This window comes from Trachinotus anak, unplaced genomic scaffold (genome assembly GCF_046630095.1).
Source record: "Trachinotus anak isolate AG129_WGS33_773 ecotype Australia unplaced genomic scaffold, CSIRO_AGI_Tana_v1 ptg000011l, whole genome shotgun sequence".
In the NCBI taxonomy this organism is placed as follows: Eukaryota; Metazoa; Chordata; class Actinopteri; order Carangiformes; family Carangidae; genus Trachinotus; species Trachinotus anak.
Window position 1 is genome coordinate 1524834 of NW_027273862.1, and position 25117 is coordinate 1549950.

Consider the following 25117-nt stretch of genomic DNA (forward strand, 5'->3'; position numbering starts at 1 on the left):
GACCATCCCTCGACAAATTGCATATTGTGCTGATTTTTGATATATATTTATATATTTAAACACCCAGGACTCTCAGGCCAATAATGTGAAACCCCCTTGACTGTGGGGTCATTAACTCTGCCACAAGAGGGCAGGGAAGATCCATCTGAGCAACAGCTTTCAGTGTGTATTGCTGTGACCCCCCTCCATCCCATTCATTTCCAGTCCCCATATCGTGTGCAAGGTCAAGCTCATCAGAGTCCACCACCCTTTTTAAATATGATGATATCACATTGGGGTCCAACCACCAAATAAATAATACATGATGCATAAGGTTTATTTGTTGACTCAGAATGAAGTCTCTCCTGACAAATCATCATCTGCTGAACAAGAGATATTTTGGGCGGTGAAGGAAAAAGTTTTGCTGATTAGGAGCTACAGTGTGTGATGCATTTTGTTGAATCAGACTGCATTAAAACATTTCCATTCATCATTTAGTTTTTATTCATTCACAAAACACATAAAACATGTCGTCATAATTCTTGTTTTCAAAGATCACTTTGGCATTTTTTAGTAAGTAAGTGACCATTAGACCATTTAGATTTTGAATAGAACCTCTTAAAAGACATGTGCTGCTATACTAGCAGACTAAGGTGGACTAAACACAATAGAGTAATAATGACAGGATTGGATTTTGATCTGTTATTTTAGCTGATACTGATCCATTGAAATATGCCTGGATCGGCCCCAAAACTGATCCTTAAGAGTGGCACAGAACGTCTAAAATAGCCCCAAGGTCCACAGAGGTACAACAATACTGTTATTAAACTGTCCAATAAAACATGTATTTATTATGTATTCACTTTTAAATTCAGACAAACGGGCAACAACAAATGTTATATTTCAACTCTGATACCAAAGTTTATCTTCCAGAAGAGATTATAAGAGCTTGACAGAGCCAGCAGTAAATTACCAAAGGGAATGTTGAGATAAGACTCCTTCCTCCAAGGACAAAGGTGCACATCAACAGGCCGGCCTTTTTGGATGCCGGAGTATGAGCTGCTGAGATGACCTCCGGTCTCAACACATGGGGGGTGGGGGTGGTGGTGGTGGGGCAGGGGGGTGTCCTTACAGACAATGGAAATTGGAAAATTTCCAAAAAGACATTATCTGGATAAACTGGTGATGTTTTGAAAAACTAAATGGTTACTTTCTCAAAGTATCAAAACCTAAGAAAGGTGATGGCCTTGTGAAGATTAACAACAGCATATAACCAGTAAACTCACCAGCACTTGTGGACTACAAAATTACAGGCCAAGAGAAACAATTCATGAGAGAAAGTAACAGAAAACAAATCAAAACAACTGAATACTCCCTAAATGATGCTGCTCTGTCTGAACTAACTTACTGTCCTCATCAGTGCAGATTAGTGTGCTCAAAAACTGAGGGGAAGAGAATGGATGTGAAGGTCCATGAAAATAACTATCAGCAGATAGTGGATATATTTTAGCCTGATAGGACTCTAATATTCACTCATTCTCTCCAGTTTTTCCCACTGCAGATCCAGGTCTTTCATTCCCCAGTCTGAACCCCTCCCTTCCCCCCTTCCTCCCAGCCAAAGACTGTGGAGCTGCTGCAGAGTCTGCAGTATCCTCTGTCAGATAAACTCCCTGTCTGAAGGTTACAGCACTCTCTCCCACACATCCGTCCACAGAAACCCCCTTGTTTACTCTTCAAGTCGTTCACCCATCGCTGTCTGTCCCACTGGCCTCTCCACAGTTCAGACATTTTTGTGAGGCTTCAGCATTTAAATCAAATTTTGTTTGACTAGACTGATTATATGGGACAATATTTTTGCCATATTCAAACCCATTTCCCTGCACATACACTATAAGTCACCATTTACCTCATTGTAAACAAGATCATTTTTCATGACAACAGGATGATTGCCTTGTATTGGTTAATATAGTCTACAGTTTATGTAGATTCATTAGTTTACTAGCTCCTTCCATGCAAGTGGTATTTCTGCACAGCTCTGTCTTGCGATAAAATGCTAAACAAACAGTTGTTTGGTAAATAATGTGATGTTTGGTGAGGAAGAAAATCTACATATGCAACATACATTCTCTTTGAAGGGACATTTGCCATTACACGTCTGGGGCAATCCCAACCAAATGTCGCTCTCTCCCATTTCCCCTCCCCTGCTGGTCAGAGTCTCCTGATCATACTCCTTTGTCTACCCTCCCCGTCTCCACTCCCCTGCTGACCGAGCCTTGATCATACTACCTGAGTGTCAAGCCTTTGTCCTTTTGTTTCTTTGTCTCTGACCTTGTCTGGGAGCCATCCCTGCCCCCCTACTGAGTTCACCCTCCTGTAAGACAGTTACCTGTTGCTCATGACTAACCAATACACATCCACTATACGATCCATTCATGAACTGTCTGTGACCACACCTGGGGACAGGGTATATCTGTTCCCTGGCCCTGCATTCTAGAGCAGTTCCTGATACCAGACCCACTCTGTGTCGGTAGGCTCACCATGACCTGGAACTCCAATAAACTTGCACCACCACAGCAAACTTGGAACTAGACTCGGAGTTTTCTTTTCCTCAACATTGGCGACTTCTTTTGCTGTAGCTGTAGCTGTCCTTCTTAGACTGCCATGGTGTCTTCACAGTTATCCTTCTTTTATCAAACAAACTGAAAATGAAATACATTAATTCCTGTGCATAGGAGCATTTTCATTCCTAGGACAAATACGCGGACAACAATGCTCACATTCACACCTACAGGCAATTTAGAGTCGCCAGTCAACCTAACCTGCATGTCTTTGGACTGTGATCGGAGTAGTGGAGGGAACCCATGCAGACACGGGGAGAACATAAAAACTCCACACAGAAAGGCTCCAGGCCCAGGGTTCAAGAGCAGACAGTGCTAACCACTGCACCACCATGCCACACCAATCTAATTTTTTTTTTTTTTTCTTTTTCCTGGTACATGTCCTTTCCCCCTTTTTTACCTGTATATTGACTTGATAAACCTAACTGAACCTCTACACCTCTAATGATTCATCTATACACATTTTAGACTGTGAACGGAAATGGCTAGACCATGTTTGATGATTAATATCTGAAAAAATAAACTCTTCTTAATCTGTTAACAAGACTACAAACAGCCATGCTATGTACTCTGTGAAGCTGTACATAAGTACAGTGCTGCTTTGAGTTAAATGCTAAAGTCAGCATGTAAATGTGCTCACAACACCCCAGCCCTAACAACAATGTTGACATGCTGATATTTGGCAGATAATCATCTTTGCCTGGCACGTTAGTGTGCTAAGATTAGCTAATCAATGTCGACTCACAATTATAAATGCTATGTCTGTTCTTCGTTTTTCTCCCTTACGTAAGAAGTCACACCACCGTTTAAAGGCACTTCAGTATCTACAACAGTAAGTGAACACATTAATGTTGACATGACCTGACGTTTAGACGGGTTCTGACTGTCTATAGTTGTATATTCAGTCTGTTACTGCTGCAAACTGTCACACTCAGGTCAGTACAAAACTAGCCTATACAGTAAAATACAGTGAAAGCACTGTACACAAGGTTAATTGCTCAGCAGCCAATCATTTCTGACGAACTGTGAACTGAAGTGTCACCTGTGAGAGGAGCTCCACTCATTCAGTCAGTCAGTATAAACAGTTCTCTTTGATAAGTCATTGATTTGTTCTTTACACCTCTAGTCTGATTGAAACGTCATCATTGTTACAGATGTTTGGTCTTAAACCACTGGACAAATTAAGGTTGTGACCCAATCATCATCACAGCCGGGGCACAACGGGGACTCTAACATCCAGGCTAATCTCCACACATTTACAACAGGCAGTGTACATTGTTACTGTTTTGTGTAAATATTTTGTTCTGTTTACTGTTTTAATAATACATGCAAAAACTGCTTCAAAAAATATCCAAAAAACCTCAAGAATCTTCAGTCTCAAGAGTTAGTCAATTCACTAATTAAGGCTACGTGAATAATTATCCACATGAACATCTTTTAGAGCAGGTTTGGACAGAAAACACCCTGCAGGTCTTCAGTTTCGAAATTTCAATATTTGCATACATTCCCACAGAGCATAATTAATCGGTTAATTCGTTTTTAAAACACAGAATCAACTCGGGATGATATAATGTGCCAATGGCTCTGAAGGTGTGTTTCAGTTCACTCAGTTCCACCTTTTCTCTTTTTTTCTCATCTTATTTTCTTCACCTACACTGTCCATTTTTCCTTCACGCCGCTTCACTTACACTCCGCACACTGTCTGAGTATAGTGTTGATGTGTGTGTGGGCATCGTGTATCATCTATCAGCTACATCAGTCCAAAACAAATGGAGTCAGTGCCAGTGTCAAGAACCCATATCAGTCAAACCCTAATACACACACAATATATGATAGTTTTGGGGGTGAAGTCCACTTTTTTGTGTGGAAACCATCAACTTCCCTTATTACAGTCAATCTGCTGCAAACTAAGCCAAGTTAACAACCACCTAAAAGAGCGCAAATTTAATGTCCATCATGCTATACAGTTCATTTTTCTCTTCCTTTAAATCCAACACAGTTCAGTAATCTGCTCATTAAAGCTTTTGTTGTTCCTCTTCTTTTTCCTCACGACAATTTTGATCCAGAGGTCAAAAGCTCACAGTAAGTCACGTCACATGCTTCGGTCTAGATGGTGGCGTCTGTGAAGTCTCGTCTGGCAAATCCTTTCTGAAAGACACAAAGAAACAAAATACAAATACTGACAAACAATATAAAAACAGTAAACATGTTCCCAAAGAATGATGCAGTGACTGGGCCAGATATTTACACTCAGCTTGTGCTGCTGTTTACCAGCACATTTAGTTACAGATTTACTGTGATGCACTTTTCACCCGCACATTTGAGTCTTTAATCATGTACAGCTCGTTCAAACCTCTGCTGCTAGATTACTCTGATTTTAACTTCATTACACTGGCTTCCAGTTTTTTAGAATCTAATTTAAAGTTATTTTAATCACCTATAAGACACTACATCAGAAAACCCATGAGTACATTGGTGAACTTTCTGACAAAACTTTCAACCCTCACAATTTCTGTATTTCTCAATGTGTCCCTGCAACAGCTCACTATATATGTGATTCTTGTTTAATGCTTTGCCTCTGTTGAAGGCTGTTTCCCTTGAACAGTGCATTTTACATAGCGATGCCTCGTGAGGTAAAGTCTTAGGGGTATGGTCAGGTATCAGAGATTACTGGTTGGGGTTAGGGCTAAAACTAGATTCAAGAAAAGAAGAAAAAAGAAAGAACCCACCTACTTAACAGCTGAATGTAAACTTTAGTCTGCTACCCCATCTTTTTATATTAACCAGTGCTTTGTGTTAACCCACTACTAGTTGATCTAAAGATTGTCCTTTGTTTTCTGTTTTATTTTTATTAAAGCAGTATTGATTAATTGTTTGGACTGCTGGAAGACTATGGAACAAGATGAAAATCAAATATTGACAATATCATCAGCAAATTTATCTCCTTATAAAGATTTTTCAGTGAACATGTTAGCAATCAGTTGCCTATTTACACAGCAGCAACATTAGTGTTCATTTGAAGTATTGTTTTTGGACACCTGATGAATCTAAGTCCAAATTTCACTCTCTGGTTTTTGTCTCCACCAGTTCCTGAAGGAAATATCTGCCTCTTTATCTGCTGAATGCTCCCCTAAGTTCACCAGCTGCTCCGTAACTTTGTCTGTCTGCTGTTTGCTGCTTCATAGGAAGTGTACAGTGGGATTATCAGACAGTATTCACTGAAAAGAGCAGCCTGCTTTGATTAAAGTGCAGAGACTGAACCAAAACTGTAAGGTTGCAATCTGCGAAACCAAGACAATGAATTTAAAGACTTGTTGAAAGACAAAATGCTCCGTAGATCTGAGGGGAACAGTCGGGTGATAGCTCTCAGTGGCTTCATCTCTAGGAGCAAAACCTTTAAATGTTAAAAAGTAGCTAGACCCAGGCTAAAAATAATGCCCTCTAGTGGTGACTAAACGCTTAATGCATCAGCCCTCACCTGCCGCACCCAACATTATGGTGTGTTTATTACAGTAGCCCAGTAAAGTTTATATCAGTGTTTCTTTTGAGATGAGGAAATATTTTGACCACATTCATTTTGTGCAGTGGGTGGCTCTAAAGAAAAGATCATGGGTCGTTAAAATGGCCCCCAGGAGCCATGAATAGCCACAGTTAATGGTGTTCACTGGTTTTCCAGATGCTTTGGACCAGTGTTTGCACTGTGACTTGCGAAGACAGAGTGTGAAGGAACTTTTGTTTTGTTTTGGCTGCTTACAGGAGGAACATAACAACGACTGCCAAAGTCCACCAACCCAAACTCCTCTTTCATTCAGCCCAGGAGGCACACCAGAGACCAGCCCAGGCCTGCTGAGAGTGGTCAGTCAAAAGCTAAAACTCAACAAAGCCCAGACATCAGCAATAACAGACACAAGCAGACATCATGATGCAGAAGAGTGTTGTCACTGTGTTAGACAAAAATAAAGGATTTTTGTCAAATCTCTAAAATCATACAAGTGTAGTTTTCTTAATTTCTGGTTCCACTTCTAATTAGAAACTCCTACCAGCAGGCAGCAAAGTATTATCTGATATAATCAGTATGACATTCCACAGCCAGACGGTTAAACATCCCTCTATAAAAGGAGCTGCTTCGCTTGTTCGTGTCCAGGCTGCTGTAATCCTGTTAGCCTCTCACTTTTGATCTTTATCAACTTCATAAACTGAGAAAAACTTGGCCTTAGTTGTAGTTTAAGATATTTTAGCTCAGTCCAAATTTCAGTATTCCCCATCATGCAGCAATGCCAGTGGTTTTACTTCCTCATTAACTGATATAAGAAACATTTCTATATTAAAACTGGAATTAATTATAGTGTATATTATATATATAAGAGGATGAGAATTTTTTGGTTCACTCTCACAGCTCTCATCAGCAGACGGCAGCTGTTTTAGCAAAAACCTTGAACGTCCAACTGAAATAAAATATAAAGTTCCCAAGTTCTAATCCTGTGTCCTTGTGTTAACTGTTTTCTCTTGTTATTTGCCAAATATTAGTCAAAAACAGATGATTTCTCAAACCTAAATCTTCCAGGTTTAACTCAGATGGATTTGAACATTTTGATGAAATCCCTATGATAACAACAGCCCACTCACGGTATGTTTCACTCACAGTATGCCATATCACAGAGCTTAGAGATGCTCTAACTGCTGTTTTGCTGTAACTTAAAAAACCCACTGTACAGCAAATACCCAGCACCACACAACAGACAATGTTAGCTACTAGCTGGCGAACATAGTGAAACATTTAGCCACCGAAGAGCCAGACGGCTTTCTCAGGAGCTGGTGGAGACCAAAACAGAGATTGGAAGGTGAGTGAATACTGGACTGAAACTACTTGTCATATTAATTTAGTGAGGTGATAACATGTCAGTGTTTACAGTTTGTTGTGCTGCCCCAAAGTGGCAAAACTGCTCAATCTCTGTCCACAGTCCAAAGACATACAGACTTGATTTAGATGTTGAGCTGAGATTGACCAGGGTGCCACTGCCTGTTGCCCAGTGTCAGCTGGGATAGGCTCCAGTGCCCCCCTCCTTTAAGGATAAGCAGGTATTGCTTATGGATGTATGTATCAAATATGAAAAACTTAACAACAATTTCTTCATTTCCTTAGTATCCTAACTCCATTACCGTCTACAGTAAAAACACCAAATAGACTTTACATCATTCAAATTTCGCTAGATTTCACTAAATGCTTTAGATCTGTTGTCTGTGTGGTCATCACTGCTTTCTCTGGATCTGGCTCCAGCTTTTTCCACTGTGTATTTCAGCAGAATTATAGTTATGAATTCAATGCTTGAAAGTAAACAATATAAATATAAAATAAAATGAAAAATCTGCATCACCACTGATTTCCCAATGTGTGACATGACTCTACAATCTATTTGCTACAACTACAGAGAAAATATTTGGATTTGCACAGCCAAGTATCTCAAGATAAGACATGGATAGACGTTAACAAGGTCCAGGCCTTCAGAACAGAGCGAGGGAGGGAGGAACAGGACCAATGGGAAGAGAGGAGTGGAGGTCAAGTGGGTTGGAAAACAGATGTGTGCATACATAAACTAGAAAACCATCTGGTGGAGATAAAATTTAGAGAACAATGTCAGCCAACACCCACACATCCTGCTCTCCACTATAACGTCAGGCTCCCGTCTTCAATCAAATGAATCAATGTAAAATATCATATTAACAGTGTAATGTTGTTTTTGGTTCTGTGTCTTAAATGTATTTAAATGTACACTTTTAAAGGGCCATTAAGACTGCAGGTTTTTACTGTCCCATTGCACGAACAGGACACAGTAAATGTGTGAGAATGTCAATCAGTAAGAATAACCATTTAACACAACAGCAATCATCCAAAAGTAAAAATGTTTATCATGTCATATTTGTTTTGTACTGAGCTGAGAAAGGCCACAGTCACAAATACTTTTTAATCCCATTACCTGGAGATAACAGAGCTTTGTTATGTCAATATAACGGTATAATTATCCCGTTACCTCAAGAAAACAAAGCTCCATTATCTCAGAATGTCGTACTTATCTTGTTATCTTGAGATAATCCTGTTCTCCTGAGATAACAAGATCATTTTTCTATTCTCTTGCCACAACAAAGCTCAGTTATCTTGAGATGAGGGGAAAAATTATCTCCTTATCTTGAGAAAACAAAGCTGTTATCTCAAGATCATGGGGTAAAGAAAATATTATATAATATAAAAGTATGGCCTTTCTCTGTAGTTTTTGAAATCAATATATTAATTAAAATTTAATATGCTTAAATAGATACACCAAATAATATGAATTCCAGACTGTAATTAATGCTAATAAGCTTGTTAGCAGGAATTTAGCTGTTTTCTTTCTCCATCGTGATTGGTTCATCAAAATGGATATTTTTATTACAAATCACAACTATAAGAACAAATCTGTGATCTAATTGAATTCAAGATTATTTCACCCATTATATTTCACTTCAATGTAGCATTCCTGCTTTAGCTGTCCAGTTTGATGAAGATGCAGACAAGTACTCTTCTTCATCCACGTTAAAATAGGCTTAAATTAAAAATAGTTTTTTCTTTATTTTGATGGGGGTACTTTTGTAAGGGAAGCTGGGGACAGAGAGGGGATGACATGCAGCAAAGGGCCACAGGACTCAGACTCCTTAAATGAGTTCATTTGACCTGAGTCAAATGAACGTTATTGCCATCTGAAATACAAACACACACGTCCTAATATGATATTGCTCTGTTTGCTGCCTACTCGATAAGACTGTAAAGTGTGGTTAGTTAGTCACTCCAAAAACCCCCTGTGTCTTCTCCTCGTCTGTGTTCCCCTCACTCTATGTTAGATCTGTGTTGTTCCCCAGTGTCTTTACTTTCCTGCTCGCTGCTTGGAGCTACTGTTGTTGTTCCTGTCTGGTTTCTGTTCTTGTTCACTGAGTTTTTCCCCAGTGCTTTTGCCTGTATGTAAGTTTTGGATTTACCTCAGTGAACTTTGACAGTCACATTCACCCAATGAGCAAATACAAACAGAGCTGTTCACCTCCACCAGGATCTGCTCAGTGCTATTTACTGAAAAAGATGGACAGTTGCACATCTGGCTGCTCACAAGCACAATCGCCAAGTAAAGCTGACATCTGGGGAATTCAGTTCAGATCCTGCATGTTCCCTCTGTCTTTGTTTCTTTCTTTTTCTCTGCTACCGTGCTGCGTACACCCACACTTCAACTCTCAGATCTGAGTGTTAGCAGCAAATCAGTATAAAGAGATCGGCCAAGAGGTTACAGGCCAAGTTGGAGACTTTGTCTCCTAATTCTTGCTCATAATACTTTGTCTGCTTGCTCTCTCTCTCTCACGCACTCACTCCCTCCTTTGGATATGTAACCCACCCAATACCCCTCCACCCCTGACTACATGTTGCTAAGACACCATGTGTTTGATAATATTTTGTTTTAATAAAAATGTTAAGGCAAAGATGTTTTCAGAGTGAACTGTTTATTATTAGTGTTTAGATGCCAACTAGTGAACTGAGGAATCAGCTGATTAAACATGTTGGGTAAATAAAATCATTTGATCTGACTGACATAGATACAATATTAATTTGTTGAATAGCGTTGCACCTCTTCTCATGCTGAAATGGTTTAATGATCACACAGCACTTTTGAGGTCATTTGATTTCTACAATGATGAAAAAATTAAAAACAACTGTATTTTTATATGTTTGAACTACAGTCCACCACACAAACTAATCTGCCAGGAGTTACTCTAAGAGACATCAACAGCAAGCTGTTGCAACACTAGTATTTGCTTGAATGTAGGTTGTGTAGTCAGGTCAGGCGTCTAATGCCAACGTTAATTTGATGTAGAATAACTGACAACAGCTGATGTTGATATTTTATTGGTTTTAAGTTGTGTTGTTAAGTAACCAAAATCCAGCATCTCATGCCGACGCCATCTTAACATATAAAACACCAGAATTCAATACATAACCAACAAGGTCAACACGAATTTAATTTCTGACCAAAATTTATCGTCTGTCTGACGTTAGTCGTAGGTTGTTGGCTTCCAGTGCCAGCTGGGATAAATGTGAAATTTTAGTTTTTTTTGTTTTATAAGTATATATAACAAAAAAAACCTCAGGCTTACATAGACAGACAGACAGACAGACATTCTCTTAACTATTTTATCTGTAATAACCAAATAATAGATTCAGATTCCTTAGCCATTAGGGCTCCCTTTTCATTCATTATTTTCATTCATTCATTTTGTATTTTTCATTCATTATGTGTTTTATTCCTCCATATAAAACTAGATTGTAGATCTCCTGAAGAAAATATGAGTGATTGCTGCAATCTGCTGCTGTTGACTCATCAGATTTTTGCACCAATAGGTTGGAATTTACCCTCTGACACAAGGCAGGGATCAGAGCACCGCAAACTCAACCATTAAATCAACCAAATTAGTGGCTGTTGAAGAAGTGTGTTTGCCTTAAGAATCATGTTTTTAGCTGTGATGTTGTGGTATGTTTAGTTAGAGTTGGAGTAGCTGAACATGAGAATATGTAGCATGTTTCCAAACATGAAGGAAGAAGTTTAAGAACTGGGAAGCTGAGTAGAAAGTCAGACTGCAGTTTTTATTGCAGTGAATGAAAGTTTGACTGTGGGTTAAGGTTTGAACCTCAAATATGAAAAAACTCAGTTGAGTTAGATGTATACATTCTTTCAGTGATGATTAGCCTATAATAGGGGCTTATGGGAAAATGTGTTTATTAAAAGCCTAAACATAATTAGTGAATAAGCAACAGTATTAGGTTATTTTTCAAAACTAGACTTACTGCCTCTGCAACCATGTAACAGGAAATATGGTCATAATCTCCCCTTCCTGAGTCACAGCACTGAACAGTGACCAGAATCAGTTCATTCATGAGTCCAAGTGGACATTTGTGCCAAATCTGAAGAAATTCCCTTTTTACTGAGATACAGCATTCATGAAAATGGGACGGACACCATAAAAATGACTGTCCTTATCTTGAGACGCACAAACAAACTGTTTTTTAAGTTTATATTTTTAGTGCAGTTACAAATGTCAGTGGGTGAATAAGGTTTTCACAGCTCACAAAGAGAAGCTGGAATTTCACTGTGGTTCTCTATGACGATGGCTACATTAAGAGCTGATAGACAAAGTCCAGTATAATTTAATTATCATAGACACTGCTGGTGTTAATTAAGGCTTGCAGTTAATTACTGGAGTCTCTGTGAGTTTAAACTGAGCAACAAGTATTACGGTGAGGTATGTCTGTGTGGATTATCTCAATTTACTGTGAGAGTTAAGATAGCAAGTCCCTGAAGTTAGAGCTGCCTGTAAACTGCAGTCTGGACATCAAAGTCCAAGTCTAAATGTAAGGATTAGGATTGTGATTTGTATTGTTGTGTATTGTCTCTCTGATCACAAATGTGTATATCAATAGCACTGTAGGTGTGGGTGTAAACTGCAACCTCAGGCTCATATGGCAGGTATGCCCACAAGGAATCACAGGGGATCACAGTCACAGTCAATCTCACCGCTGTTGTCAGCTGCTCACTGCACAAAAGTGTCAAAACAAACCTGCAGAATAGGGTTGTTGCACAGGTGTGGGTCTAATTGTTAGTGCTTGACAGTGAAAATGCTATTTTGAATGGTGATACTTCAGGTGCTAAAGTTTGTGGTATTTTCCATCTTTGCTGTCACAGGTTTTTAGGTTAGTCAGTGGATTAGTATACAGGTGTGGTGGGGGTTGCTGTGGGGAAAATGCCCTGAACCACAGGGAAAACAGATACATGTCTGAGAATTGAGCCAAACACTGAGTCAGAAACATCACCAACCATGGAAGAAAACAGGACCCCTTGCATAGATGTAATAGGTAAAGTTAATGTCTTGGAAGCCTGTCTTACAACACTGGGGGCCAACAATTTTACTGAAGACTTTTGTGATTTGGTTTCTGAGCCTCAACTTAAGTTTACTCAGAACCACTGAGTCAGTAAGGGGAGTCCAGGTCAGGAGACAGGACTGCAGAGATCACTGAAAGGAACTCATGATGTCTTGGCTGCCTCAGACCTCCGGACCAAAGCCAAAGGCCTTCCACTTAGTGTCAGACAACTCATCCTAAGAGAACTGAAGAATGTGGTCCTTCTTGCATGAGACTGACAGAACTGGACACACTGAGAGAAATAACAGCCCTCGCTGCCCAACACAAACTCTTCAGCTCTACAGAGAGCACTTCTTTGCTCAACCAGTCTGGTCCAGTTTAAACAAACTTGGATGCAATACGATTTGTTGACAATGCTTCCAAATTAACTCTCCACTGGTTGATCCACTGTCAACAAGAGGTAAAACACTCTGTCTGGTTTCCAGTTTACAAAAGTGTAAAGTGTGGGGTCACATACAATCTGTAGATGCGCTTTAGCAAAGATCCCAAACCTCCAAATGCAAGCTGCCATTTATATTTATACAATGGAAAAAGTTAATGTCAGTTGTTTTTGCCTGCAACCTAACAACAGCTCAAATAACTGTTTATAATGTGAAAACAGCCAATGTTGCAGATCCCTGAGGTGAGTTTTATATTTCATTTTGTTTTCGTTGCATGTTGCATGAAGCTTTGCCCAGTTACGTCTACCCTTTGCAGACATAACTGGTCTGGCAGCGTTTTTTCTGGCAAAAAGCTCTGATGAATCACCTGTGCACTAACTGACCACTGACAAACAGCAGAAAGAAGAATTTAGCAACTAACTTGCAGGTAAACATTGTGGAGTCACTTGGTGGAAACCAAAAGAAAACTAAAAGGAGAGTAGATGTAATACTTAATATGTAATATTCTGGTTTTACTGGTTTTATTGGCCATATTGTTCTTGTTAGTTTTTACTGTTGAATGTATGAAATTTGGCTTTTTTAATAATGGATTTTAACATAATGAACTCAAGAAATGTTTCCCCAAGAGAACAAAGTCTTACCTCATTTAAATACTGGACCTAATGGTTCAGGTGGAGACAAACATGATTTCAAATGAATGTTAATGTTGCTCTTTGTCTTCTTAATGTTTTGCTGACACATTTGTCATAATAACGTCATAAAACAGTAACAGTATTTGTCAGTGACCCCTGCCTCCTGCAACCCCCCAAAATGATGCACATTTAAAAAGGAAACTTTTTGCTCTTAACAGATGTGTTTGCAGCTGTGTGAAGTATATATGATATTTGAATGATTTTGTATAATGTCTGCAGAGATCAGCAGCCGTGGATCTCACCAGTTTGTAGTCTCTGTGCAGCTTGTTGTACTGGAACATGTTGCAGAGGACAGTTGAGGCTGCTCTGGCAGCTTTCAGACTCCCAGAGCTGAAAGAAGACACAGTGACAGTGAGAGACAACAACTAATGAGGAGAAAATACCAGAGCAGAAGCAGAGGGGAGAAACTCGGTGATAGACACTTTAAAATCACCAGAAAATTAGCAAAAGGTCATATTTTTTTCAGAGGGGAGAGGAGTAACCGCTCCAGAACATGTACAGTCATAAACAGGAAACACTGAGGTCACTGAGAGGTCACAGCTTGCTTGAGGAAAGTGTTTTTCAATAAAACACAGGTTTTCATAGTTTATAGAACATTAATAGTAGTTAATTTTTTTTTACTCATGTGTTTACTCCTACTGCTCTTTGAAGCAGCAGCTCCGTTCTCACTGATATTTTTAGTATTTCTATGGGAAAAAACGCTTCCTCCTACCTGTTATCGTGGAATGACTTTATGCCCACCAATTTGGGCAGGCCGTTGAAGTACGAGATGTCGCGTGCTGCCATGGAACTGCAGCTGACCAGGTGATTGAGGGCTCCACAGATGTTGACCACCACCTCGCTGGATGGCGTTTTCTGAAGGCCGTCACACGGCAGCTTGGTCACCAGAACGTCCACCATGTTCTTGGCTGCAAGGACAAAGAGGAAGGGTGTCTGTCTCACAGAACTGTTTTTGGATCAATGCTCTGACCTTTCAGTACTTTCAGCCTTTCAAACAACCTCTGTTAGTTCTTATTGTTTGTTGAAGGGCACAAAGCCAATTATACACATTGCTACAGGAGCCCAGGAGCAAACTCTTTACAGTCAAACTGAACTTTTTTCTGTTATGAAGGAGAAACTACATATTTTTCCATTTTCCAAAAGAGGATAAATCCTCTACACATTGTTAGTTATCAAAATGGTCAACATTTGGAAAGATCCATTTTGTTTGAGTGTTCCCAGGAGCACAGTGGCTTCAGTAACCATCCAGGCAAACTGAGTAACCAGGTACAAAGTGCCTTGATCCTCTGGAATGAACTGACCTCATCCAGGTGTGCAACTTGCACAAGAAGACTCAAAGCTGGACTTCTACAAATTACTGAATTAAGGCTTTGAATATTTTTGTTTTTATAAATGTCTTTATTATCACACAATCTTTTTATCACACAATTAATTTTTCAACAAGTGAAGGGGTCTGAATACTTTCTGAAACGACTGTATAAACTCATTTACAGTGTCTAACCCAGAGAAGACGGGAACCTCCAGTGACTCTTGTTCGTGTCTTACCCGTGTGGTCTTTGCTGGTGGAGTGTCTCGCAAGATTTCTCAGCAGACCAGTCAAAGACCTCAGCTCCATGTCACTATTGATGTCTAACAGATCCAGCAGGATGGGCAGCATCCTCTCCTGCTCCAACACCACACCACTCAGCACTGACGCCCACTGTCAGAGAGGGACAAACATCACATGAGCTAGTACTGAGATTCTCTTCTGTTGATTATAAATCCAATTTCAAAGCAACAAAATAGAGACAGTTAATTTGAAATATGAACATATAAGCATAAGCATTAACATGTCTGTGGCGTCTGAGAGCCTACCCTGGCGTCTCCTGTGGTGATGTTTTGCAGTGCTCCTATAGCAGCCTCACGGGTGGTGGAGCTGATGTCCCTGTTCTCTAGAACAAGCTTGTACAGTGCCACCACCTTAGGGTGCCAAAGCCACTCAGACCCTTTCGGTTGTCGGGACACTTCAGACAGTATGGACAGGTTCTGGTTACGCTGCAGAGAAGGTGAAAAAAATGTAGTTATTGTAAAGTTGTGAGTTTATTATATTTTTATATTTTCATTATGTATTTTATATTTTTCTCATCAGTTTTCTGATGCTGGTTTTTCTCGTTTTTGTATAATATTATAGAAACTGTGCATCTGTGTGCTCGGTGCTGGATAATGTAGAGAAAAGGCAGAATATTTCTAACACTCACATATCAGGATGGACACACCCTGCTCGGGGGTGTGGACGAGCACGAACAACTAGGAAACACACACCACCACAGTGTTATCAAGCCATTACTGACAGTTTCCGTTGGGAAACTAGAAACTCCAACATGCTGATATTCATCAGACCTCCTTTCATGTTCTCAGGCAAAATGTAATCCTTGTAGCAAGTCAGAAGCACTGGGCTTTGTGTTTTTATAGTGTATTGTGTGTAGTGTCTTTTTTGTGGACACCACTGCGCCTTCTTTTGTTGGTTGTACAGCTCCTCCTACACCTCCTAACCTGCTGCAGCTGTTCAGTCTGCTGATGCTGTTGTACCCTCTCCATCTCTGTGACGTCTCGCATTCTGGGACCAGATGTATAAATTTCTGTGTAGATTCTTGATTTAAACTGTGTGTACTCACAAAACCAGAAATGTGCATACGCATTCTTTTCATCAAAATTATAAAGGCGTACATACACTTGATTCCATTTTATAAATCTCACTCATTGGGAAATTGGGCGCACATGCACAAGCCTCATTTCCACTCCCACAATCAGCCATACATGGATGATGACAGTCCATCAGTTTGCAAACAAAAACACTGTCTGTGCCACAAGTTATCAGGCATGGCACAGGAAAGAACAACAGAAAAGAAACACAACTTCACCGATTGTTGGTCAGATTGATAATAATGAATGAAAGCTCTGTGGAGTTGGTTGTTTTGTTTTATGTTAAATTCTGTGTCTCTCTTAAATTTGCATTTTCACTTCACTGATAATTTAGATAATATAGATATAGATAATCAAGGAAAAAACTGAGGAAGCTGTGGTTCACATACTATCTTATAACCTTGTTTATTCAATTAGCTTTAACTAGAAACCACAGATGCCGTTATATTTGTTGCAGTGGTCACAGGTTGACTCATTTTTGTTACAGTGAAGTTCTACTTGAAGTAGTTTATCTAACAGTTTATTTTTAGTTAAGCATTGGATCACAACGATCAAGACTCTACACTTCAAATAACAAAAATAATTCATTTATTATAATACAATTATTGTAAGATGTACAATTTTGAATAATTTAACAATTAGCTATATTGCACAGAGGCTTACTCAATATTATGTAATATAAAATATTTAACAATATAATAAGCAAATTAACTGGTGAAATCACACAATGATGATTTGACTATAATTAACTGCTGTGCTTTAATAATCCTGAATATGATCATTTCTATTCAAATTGCTTGCAACAAGAATTTCCATTAACTCTATACTCTCTATACTATGTTTTAAAACATAATATTCAGACTATTACAGATCTCATTGGACTTTTAAAGCTGTACTAATTGATTTTTTTTTTTGGCCAATAAGGGAAAGGGAACATGTTTTAAACACAACGTTGATATATTATCATTGTACTGCCCTCGCAGTGCATGTGCTGGATGCAAGGCTAGACAGTCAGATAACAGTTAGCTAGAAGCCCTCCAAAAAACCACAAGGCTTGACTTTTCTTGTCCTTTAATGAAGTCTTCTCCTCCAACATCACCGTAAAAAGATAAACATTCTCCAAGGCAAAAACGTTTGTAAACATTTGACAAAATGATTTCAGCAGTCTGCTTAACTGTCTGTACTCAACTCAGCTCTCCTGAGCATGTAACAGAGGAAAACAACGGAGCTGGTTACACAACTGCTGCTAACGAACCGAGCGCTGACTACGATGCGGTTTTTCGAGACCAAAGAAAAGACCACTCACTCTGACGCGGTTTCTGACAACCAACAACATACACTTTTAAAATCTACTTATGAACTGATGAATTTTAACTTAACTCATTATTTTTAACTTCTTAATCTGAAAAGGCAGTACACTCATCTTTTACAGTTGCAGAACACTTTAACAAACAGTTGTTGTCTAACTGTTGAGCATCAGCAGCACTGGAGCACTGGAGATGTGTTTCTGGCCAACAGTCGAATAATAGTTATTCCAAATATTGAGTGATGGGTAGCAATTCTCTGTGGGTTTGTCACTTGAAATCCCCCCTAACACTACATATAATCATTTGACCCACTCTTGATATAAGAATATTGATTATTGCATCTTATAAAGATGTTTGAATGTCCTAGAATTAATTATTTTTGGGCAGATGATTGAATAATTGATAGCAGTGTGTTTTATGAGTGTGATGAATTTTACCTGGTTGTTTTTTTTACTATAAAGAGTAAAGCAGTCGATGGTTGTGTTGTCCCTGGAGGCGGAGGCTCTCGTTTGGCCCTCCAAACGGAGTCGGACTGAGGGAGGAAGCTCCGTGTACAGCTGGTAGGACAGATTCCTCATCACACACAATGAATTCTCCAAACCCTGAGACACAGAGAGTGGAGGCACAGAGAGTAGGAGAGAAGCAAACAGACAGGGGGCCCAACCGGCTGACACCAGGCAGAATGAATAGGACGCAGTGATGTCATAATATGCTAATTAGCGGACATTCAGCACCTTTTCGACCAGTCTTTAGTTACTTTCAGTTGAAAATAGTTGTGCTTTTTGGAGTCTGTACTTGGCCAAAGATTGTTTGTGAGGGAAGACCCTCCACAATTATTGTAGGTGACTTTATAGTTTCAACAAGTCAAGAAAGTGAAACCTCATCTCTGTGGCAGCATTTAGGTAAAATACTGTCTGTCTCGTATCAGACTCGTCTCGAGGCCTGAGTGTACCACAGACAGAGTAAAGAAGTCAGAGAGTACTGAGAGCAGGACTGGTTAAACCTCCGCTTTCCTGTCCTTTTCAGAGTTACCTTGTCGTCACCTCTGTCCTGCTGTTGAATGTAGGACACCAGAGAGTCCACCAGGCCTCCCATCTCTCTCATCTTCTGTCTCGTCCTCTCATTCACTGAGCTCAAGTTCCTGTCCACACACACACACATACACACACATGGGAATGTTTAAGTCCAGGAGAGGCTATAAGAACTCAGTGCAGTAAAACTGTCTCACAAAACTGAATCTTTGATCTTTTGATTTTAGCACAAACTTTATGGACCTCTCTGAAGTCCCTTCAATTGAACCTTCAAAATAAAGGTATTTTAAGGTATTATCCTTGGGGACTGAACCATGCTTTACAAGCTGTAAACTGCATGTAATTCCAGTTCCATAGGATGAAAATTAAGAATTAGGTTTACATGATCATGAAAAAGCTGGTTCAATAAATCATGCTAGTGTTTTGTTTCCAAATGAAATAACTGAGTTCTGCCTCTACTCTTAAGTCATGGCATCTCTAGAGACCAATAACAGAAAAGGTTCATGACTACTGTAAATACCCAGTGTGAGGTTATTTATTTATTTTTTTTAAAGATATTTTTTGGGCATTTTGCCATTATTGGATAGGACAGTAGAGAGTGACAGGAAAGGGGCAGAGAGAGGGCGAATGACATGAAGGAAAGAGTCGGGCTGTACTTTGCCTGTGGTGCCATTTAGCAAATGCTGTGACAAATTTAAACTTTTGGATGAAAATCTACACATTAACGTGTTAAGCAGGGTCACCTGAGGCAGCCGGTGGTGTTGTAGAAGATCTCTCTCTCAGATGAGTTTAGTGGGATGCTGCTGCACAGAGGGATCAATACTTTTTCTGTCAGCTCTGGTAAAGCTTCTTTGGACAACTTCTCCTTCAGGTTGTCTCTGGAGGACAGATTCCACAGGACACCTGCAGCCACAGCAAGGTTTTATTCAACTGTCTAAATAACCAATTTAAAAGTCGTAATACAAACTGTAGATAAAGATAAATCAGAAACAATACCTGGATTATCTGTCTGAATTACCATGGATATAAACCAGAAGACCGTTACTACCTGTGATGGTCTTTCGAAGCTCCTCGTCCGGTTCACCCAGGATGCTGATGAGACGCGTCACTCCACCGGCATCAATGAGTGCCACCTTGTTGTCACTGTTCTCGTAGATGACGTTCCGAGTGGCGCCAGTGGCATAACGCTGCACCTCTCGGTTCTCACTGGTGAAAAGCTGAACCAGAGCGGGAACCCCATGCAGTGTACGGACCTGAAAGACATATGGTGGGCTACAGACTCGATTCAAACTTTAAAATGTTCACAAGGCTTTGTGATATTGTTTATGGATGTGGAGCAATTCAAATATGAACCACCATTGTGTGGCTCAGCTGTGACGGCTTCTTGCAGGAGATGTGATCACTTGGTGGTTTGCACTGCAGTCTAGTAAACAGTGAGTGACACAACACCTTTCCCAGTCACTTCTGTTCAGATAGTAGAACTTGTCTGACTGCACAGTGTTTTCACATGACTTTAGTTTTACTTTCTTTAACTTTTAGATTCCCCTTTAATTGCACCATGGAGTGACCAAACAGTATAGCAACAAACTCAGCTACGTCTGTTGACACAGCTAAAGCCTTATGAAAATGTGATGTTGATATGTTTCTTTCAGTGGGTAGAGCTGGCTCAGTGGTTAAGAGCTCAATCCTGCCTAAGGCCAGACAGCACTTAGCAGCTCACTCACAGTTTATTCAGGAACTGCTTTCTCTAGATGTTATTATTCTCCACTAAGTGTCTGGAAACTGTAAGACGCTTATCAACACCAAAGTTGGCAAGAAGTTCAAGAAGTTATCCGTTATTACTCAGGCAACAAAACTCATTCAGCTGACCTCATGATGGCGTCACAATAACCAATTTTACATTTCTGCAGGTAACGTTCAAACTTCACACACCTAGAGAGCTTTTTTTTTTTCTTTGATTCTGTGGATATGATTTTTGAATTGATTTAATTTTCACCAAAGTTGACAGATAAGAAATCTAGACAGAGCCACACAAAATACATTTTATTTAATTTCTTTTTATCTTGATACTCCATCAAGTGTCACATAAGTTCACATAAACTCTCATTAATAAAACTTTGCTTCGCTGAACCAATTGCCATTTATAAAGTCTGTCATTTTGTCATTACAAACAAGATGTCCGACTCTCCGACTCTGTTCACATACATTGTGACGCTTGTACTTTGTCTCTGTTTAATTGATATGTATCATAACAATGCGCTTGGACCTAGCTCATCAATGTTTGTGACTATTATTATTATTATTATTATTATTACTCTATAACTCTTTCTCTTCCCATACATTCCATGCACACACAGACACAGACACACACACACACACACAAATACAACAAATATCGTAAATAAACCAAACAAGTGCATTACCTGGTTTTTGGCATCGTTGCTATGGTAACACTGGTGTTGCATGTATGCCGCTCCCAGAACTTGCAAGGCAGTGTCTGATTCAGACAGATATCTGACAGCTGTAGCCATGTCCAGACCGTGCATCCTACACACACACACACACACACACACACACACACACACATACAGACACACACTCAAGCTGTGTATTAACAGTGGCTATAACGAGCAGTGTGTGGTGATGCTGTAATCACATTATGGCTGCAACTAATGAACATATTTTCACCATTTAGTAATCTGTTGATTATTATTCTCATTTATCAATTCATCCTTTTGTCTATAAATCATCAGAAAGAGTAAACAAAAAAGGTTACACATCTGTCACACTTTTGAGTTACACAATAATAATGATGTCACACTCCTTTACCCTGTCACCTCTTCTGTCTCATACAACACACACTTATATATGATTTATATATCTGTTAGGGCCACAAATAACGCTGATCCAAGCCCATGATGCTCAGATATTTTAACTAGGTTAATTAATTAATAACATGTCTTACTCTCCCAGTGGGTCATTGCTGTGTATTGATGCTCCATCCAAGACGTCCACTCCTTTCCCAACACTCCTTACACTGCGGAGGGAGGCAGCCCGGTGGAGGGTCGCTTGGTACTGCCCTGTCCCCATCACATGGTTGCCCCTGGACACATGCTGCTGCCACTGTGTTCCCCAGCCATCCCCTGCCATGGGGACCCCCCTGCCGGTCCCCTGCCAGCCCTCCTTCTCAAAGGCAGAGCCCTGCTGCTGGTAGTGCTGCTGTCGGTTGGTGATGCGGCTGATGGTGCGGTGGGAGGGGCCTTTGTAGGTGTACTGACACGGCAGCTCCTCCTGCCAGTAGCCTCGTTCCTGGGCCAGTATCCCACTGAGGCTGCGCCTAAGGGTACCTGGGGGAGGCGCAGTGGTTGGGTAGGAGGCATTCTCTGGGAGATCCAACACCGTGAGGGGAAACCCCTCTTGGTCAGCCTGGCACAGTGACTTAGAGCGCCTGCTTCTGCTCTGTGACTCTGCTCTATAGGTCTGGTAGTTGCTCTGTACCATGCTGGATCCTTTGTGGTTCATCTTTGAACTTGTTTCCACAGCAGAGCGAGAGGAGAAACCAGGGGAGTGAAGGGGTACTGTGGGAACCTGCAGGGTGGGTGGTGTGGGGAGACATAAACTGTTAGCAGACACACTGAAAAGATAAATACCATTTCTTCAGAATTTCTGATATGAAAAGACACATTTTCAACTTCCTCAGTAAAGCAAAAAGCTGTTATACAGAAGCTCTTACAGCACTATGTCTTCTTTTCTACAGTGTTTGAGGTAAGTGAAACTGTCCTATACAGTAAAAGATAGTGTAAGAGTTCCCACATTCTGCAGCTCTTCCTTCTCTCCTTTCTTAAAACCTTTCTTAAACCCAGCAGGAAGCACACTGCAGCCTTTGTATTGTTTAGACTGGCCAATAAAAGCAACAGGCAAATGTCCTGTTTATATTTTTCTTCTGTCTTTACATTGTTCTGAATTTGGTGAGCAGCGTGGGGCTGCCATTTTCCCTCCCACTGACTCAGATACAATAAGACGAGAGAGGAAACATTATTCATGTACAACACTGGCTCAGTGCTTTCAAGTTTGTGTGTGTGTGTGTGTGTGTGTGTGTGCGTGTGTGTACTAGGCACACAGGTCTCCAGTAAAGCACAGCCCTACTCTTTTACAGAAAAAAGTTTTAGATCACTAATTTAACTATTTGTAATTTATTACAACTTTGGTCATTTATGTTTAGAGTTTTGGCTGAGTTTTGAGATCTTGAAACGCACTAAAATCGTTCCAGCAATTGGACAAGAAACATTTGACATATTGTAAACAGGCCATCAGTCTATTCAGATTATCTAAACCACTTTATTTTGAGGTAAAACTGACAGCGAGTACAACCACAATGTTGCTAATAATCCCTCACTGCAAAGGAGAACTTTGCGAAATGTGTCTGTAAACTGTTGGATGATATACAGTCAGTTTGGGGAATAATTTTACCATTTTTCTTTCTTTTCTCTTCCTACTAATATTTGCTATCCTGGGTGTTTGTTTAAAACCTGTCTGATAGTCTGATAGTTCTGTCAGACTTCTTGTTAGCAATGTAGCTGCACTTCTACAGTGCATCCGGAAAGTATTCACAGCGCTTCACTTTTTCCACATTTTGTTATGTTACAGCCTTATTCCAAAATGGATTAAATTCATTTCTTGCCTCAAAATTCTACACACAATACCCCATAATGACAAAGTGAAAAAAGTTTGCTTGAAAAAACGCTGGAGCACTGTCAGAGTGACCATCGGTTTCTTAGCCACCTCCCTGACTAAGGCCCTTCTGGCCTGATTGCTCAGATTGGCCGGGTGGCCAGCTCTAGGAAGAGTCCTGGTGGTTCCAAACTTCTTCCATTTACGGATGATGGAGGCCACTGTGCTCACTGGGACCTTCTATGCTGCAGACATTTTTCTGTACCCTTCCCCAGATCTGTACCTCGATACAATCCTGTCTCGGAGGTCTACAGACAATTCCGTGGACTTCATGGCTTGGTTTGTGCTCTAACATGCACTGTCAGCTATGGGACCTTATATAGACAGGTGTGTGCCTTTCCAAATCATGTCCAATCAACTGACTTTACCACTGGTGGACTCCAGTCAAGTTGTAGAAACATCTGAAGGATCATCAGTGGAAACAGGATGCACCTGAGCTCAGTTGTGAGTGTCATGGCAGAGGCTGTGAACATGTATGTACATGTGATTTTTTTTGTTTTTAATTTTTAATATATTTGCAAAAATTTCAAGCAAACTTTTTCACTTTGTCATTATGGGGTATTGTGTGTAGAATTTTGAGGTAAAAGATTAATTTAATCCATTTTGGAATAAGGCTCTAAAATAACAAAATGTGGAAAAAGTGAAGCGCTGTGAATACTTTCCGGATGCACTGTATATTTCAGCCAGAACTGATGCCACAGTTGGGGACACTGAGGTCTTGGTTTCTCCATTTTCCTTGGGTGTTTTAGCAACCTGAAATGAATTTACATTAAACATTCAACAAATGTCAGATATACACATAGTGGGCCTTTAACAGGCTAATTTTAATATGTCGAAACCCAGTACATCTAAATTTGATGATTTACCGCTGTGTATGATAAATAATTTGGCCTCGTTCTTTTATTTAACAAAATGAATCTTGATTGATTGGAGTCATGAAAGGGTCTGTGAGTATGTCATCAGTGTCATCAAGTGGGCACCCTCCTCCTCTGATGTTTCATTGATAAGGTCTCGAAATAGCTCAACAAGCCGAATGCTGCTTTTTTCTGCTGCATTTGGTAAGGATTGTTTGTTCGAGGGAGCGGCCCCTCACCTCCATCTTCTTCAAAGGTCTGGTCATAGATGTAGCAACAAATCCCCTGCATCCCAGTTCTACAGGGAAAATCTTGGTCTTCTAGTCATTCTGGTAGCTTCAGTTGCCAGTTCAGAGTACTTCAACACCATCTTCCTATTGTACTGTCAATTCCTTAATATATGCCAGCTTGGCTGACCATGTTTGGCCAGTGTTGAAGTTTAATGTCTGGAGGAAACACTAGCTTCTTTTCCAAGTCCACATGTTAAGTATGCAGCCTGCATCCTTTGATGTTATATGGTTCTTTGGAGGTTGGCCTGCTGGTGCAAATAGTGTTATACAGGCATTTCCTGCTGATGTTTGTAGGGGACATTTCTAGCGGTTCACCTCTGTGCCAGGAAACCAGCTGTCTGAGAACTTGGTAATGTTGCCAAGTGTCACACCCTTCTGTGAGGCTTGTGCATTCTGTTAAAATATGTCTTATTGATGCAGGTATTTGAAAAGAGAGCAAGCAAGGTCTCCCCGCCACTGCTTCAGGATTTGGGGTTTGGTCAGAAGGTCATAAGAGGCTCTGCTGACAAAACTCCTATGGCTGTGGCCAGTCACATCTCTGAAGTGAAGGGCAGACTTAACACTC

The 25117-nt window shown here is 40.2% G+C and overlaps 1 protein-coding gene across 1 annotated transcript in view; it reads right to left on the reverse strand.

Moving 5' to 3' along the window:
• Positions 1 to 459: 459 nt before the first annotated feature.
• Positions 460 to 25117, reverse strand: part of LOC139627422 (plakophilin-3-like) — a 37762-nt gene continuing 13104 nt past the window's right edge. Inside the window, exons 3-13 of the mRNA XM_071488151.1 lie at positions 21643 to 22265; positions 21101 to 21224; positions 19726 to 19930; positions 19421 to 19580; positions 18679 to 18787; positions 18084 to 18248; positions 15512 to 15691; positions 15203 to 15356; positions 14370 to 14565; positions 13900 to 13987; positions 460 to 4745 (exon numbers count right to left, since the gene is read on the reverse strand). Of these exons, the coding sequence (XP_071344252.1) occupies positions 4704 to 4745; positions 13900 to 13987; positions 14370 to 14565; positions 15203 to 15356; positions 15512 to 15691; positions 18084 to 18248; positions 18679 to 18787; positions 19421 to 19580; positions 19726 to 19930; positions 21101 to 21224; positions 21643 to 22265 (2046 nt within the window). The 3' untranslated portion in view covers positions 460 to 4703. The remainder of the gene's footprint in view (positions 4746 to 13899; positions 13988 to 14369; positions 14566 to 15202; positions 15357 to 15511; positions 15692 to 18083; positions 18249 to 18678; positions 18788 to 19420; positions 19581 to 19725; positions 19931 to 21100; positions 21225 to 21642; positions 22266 to 25117) is intronic.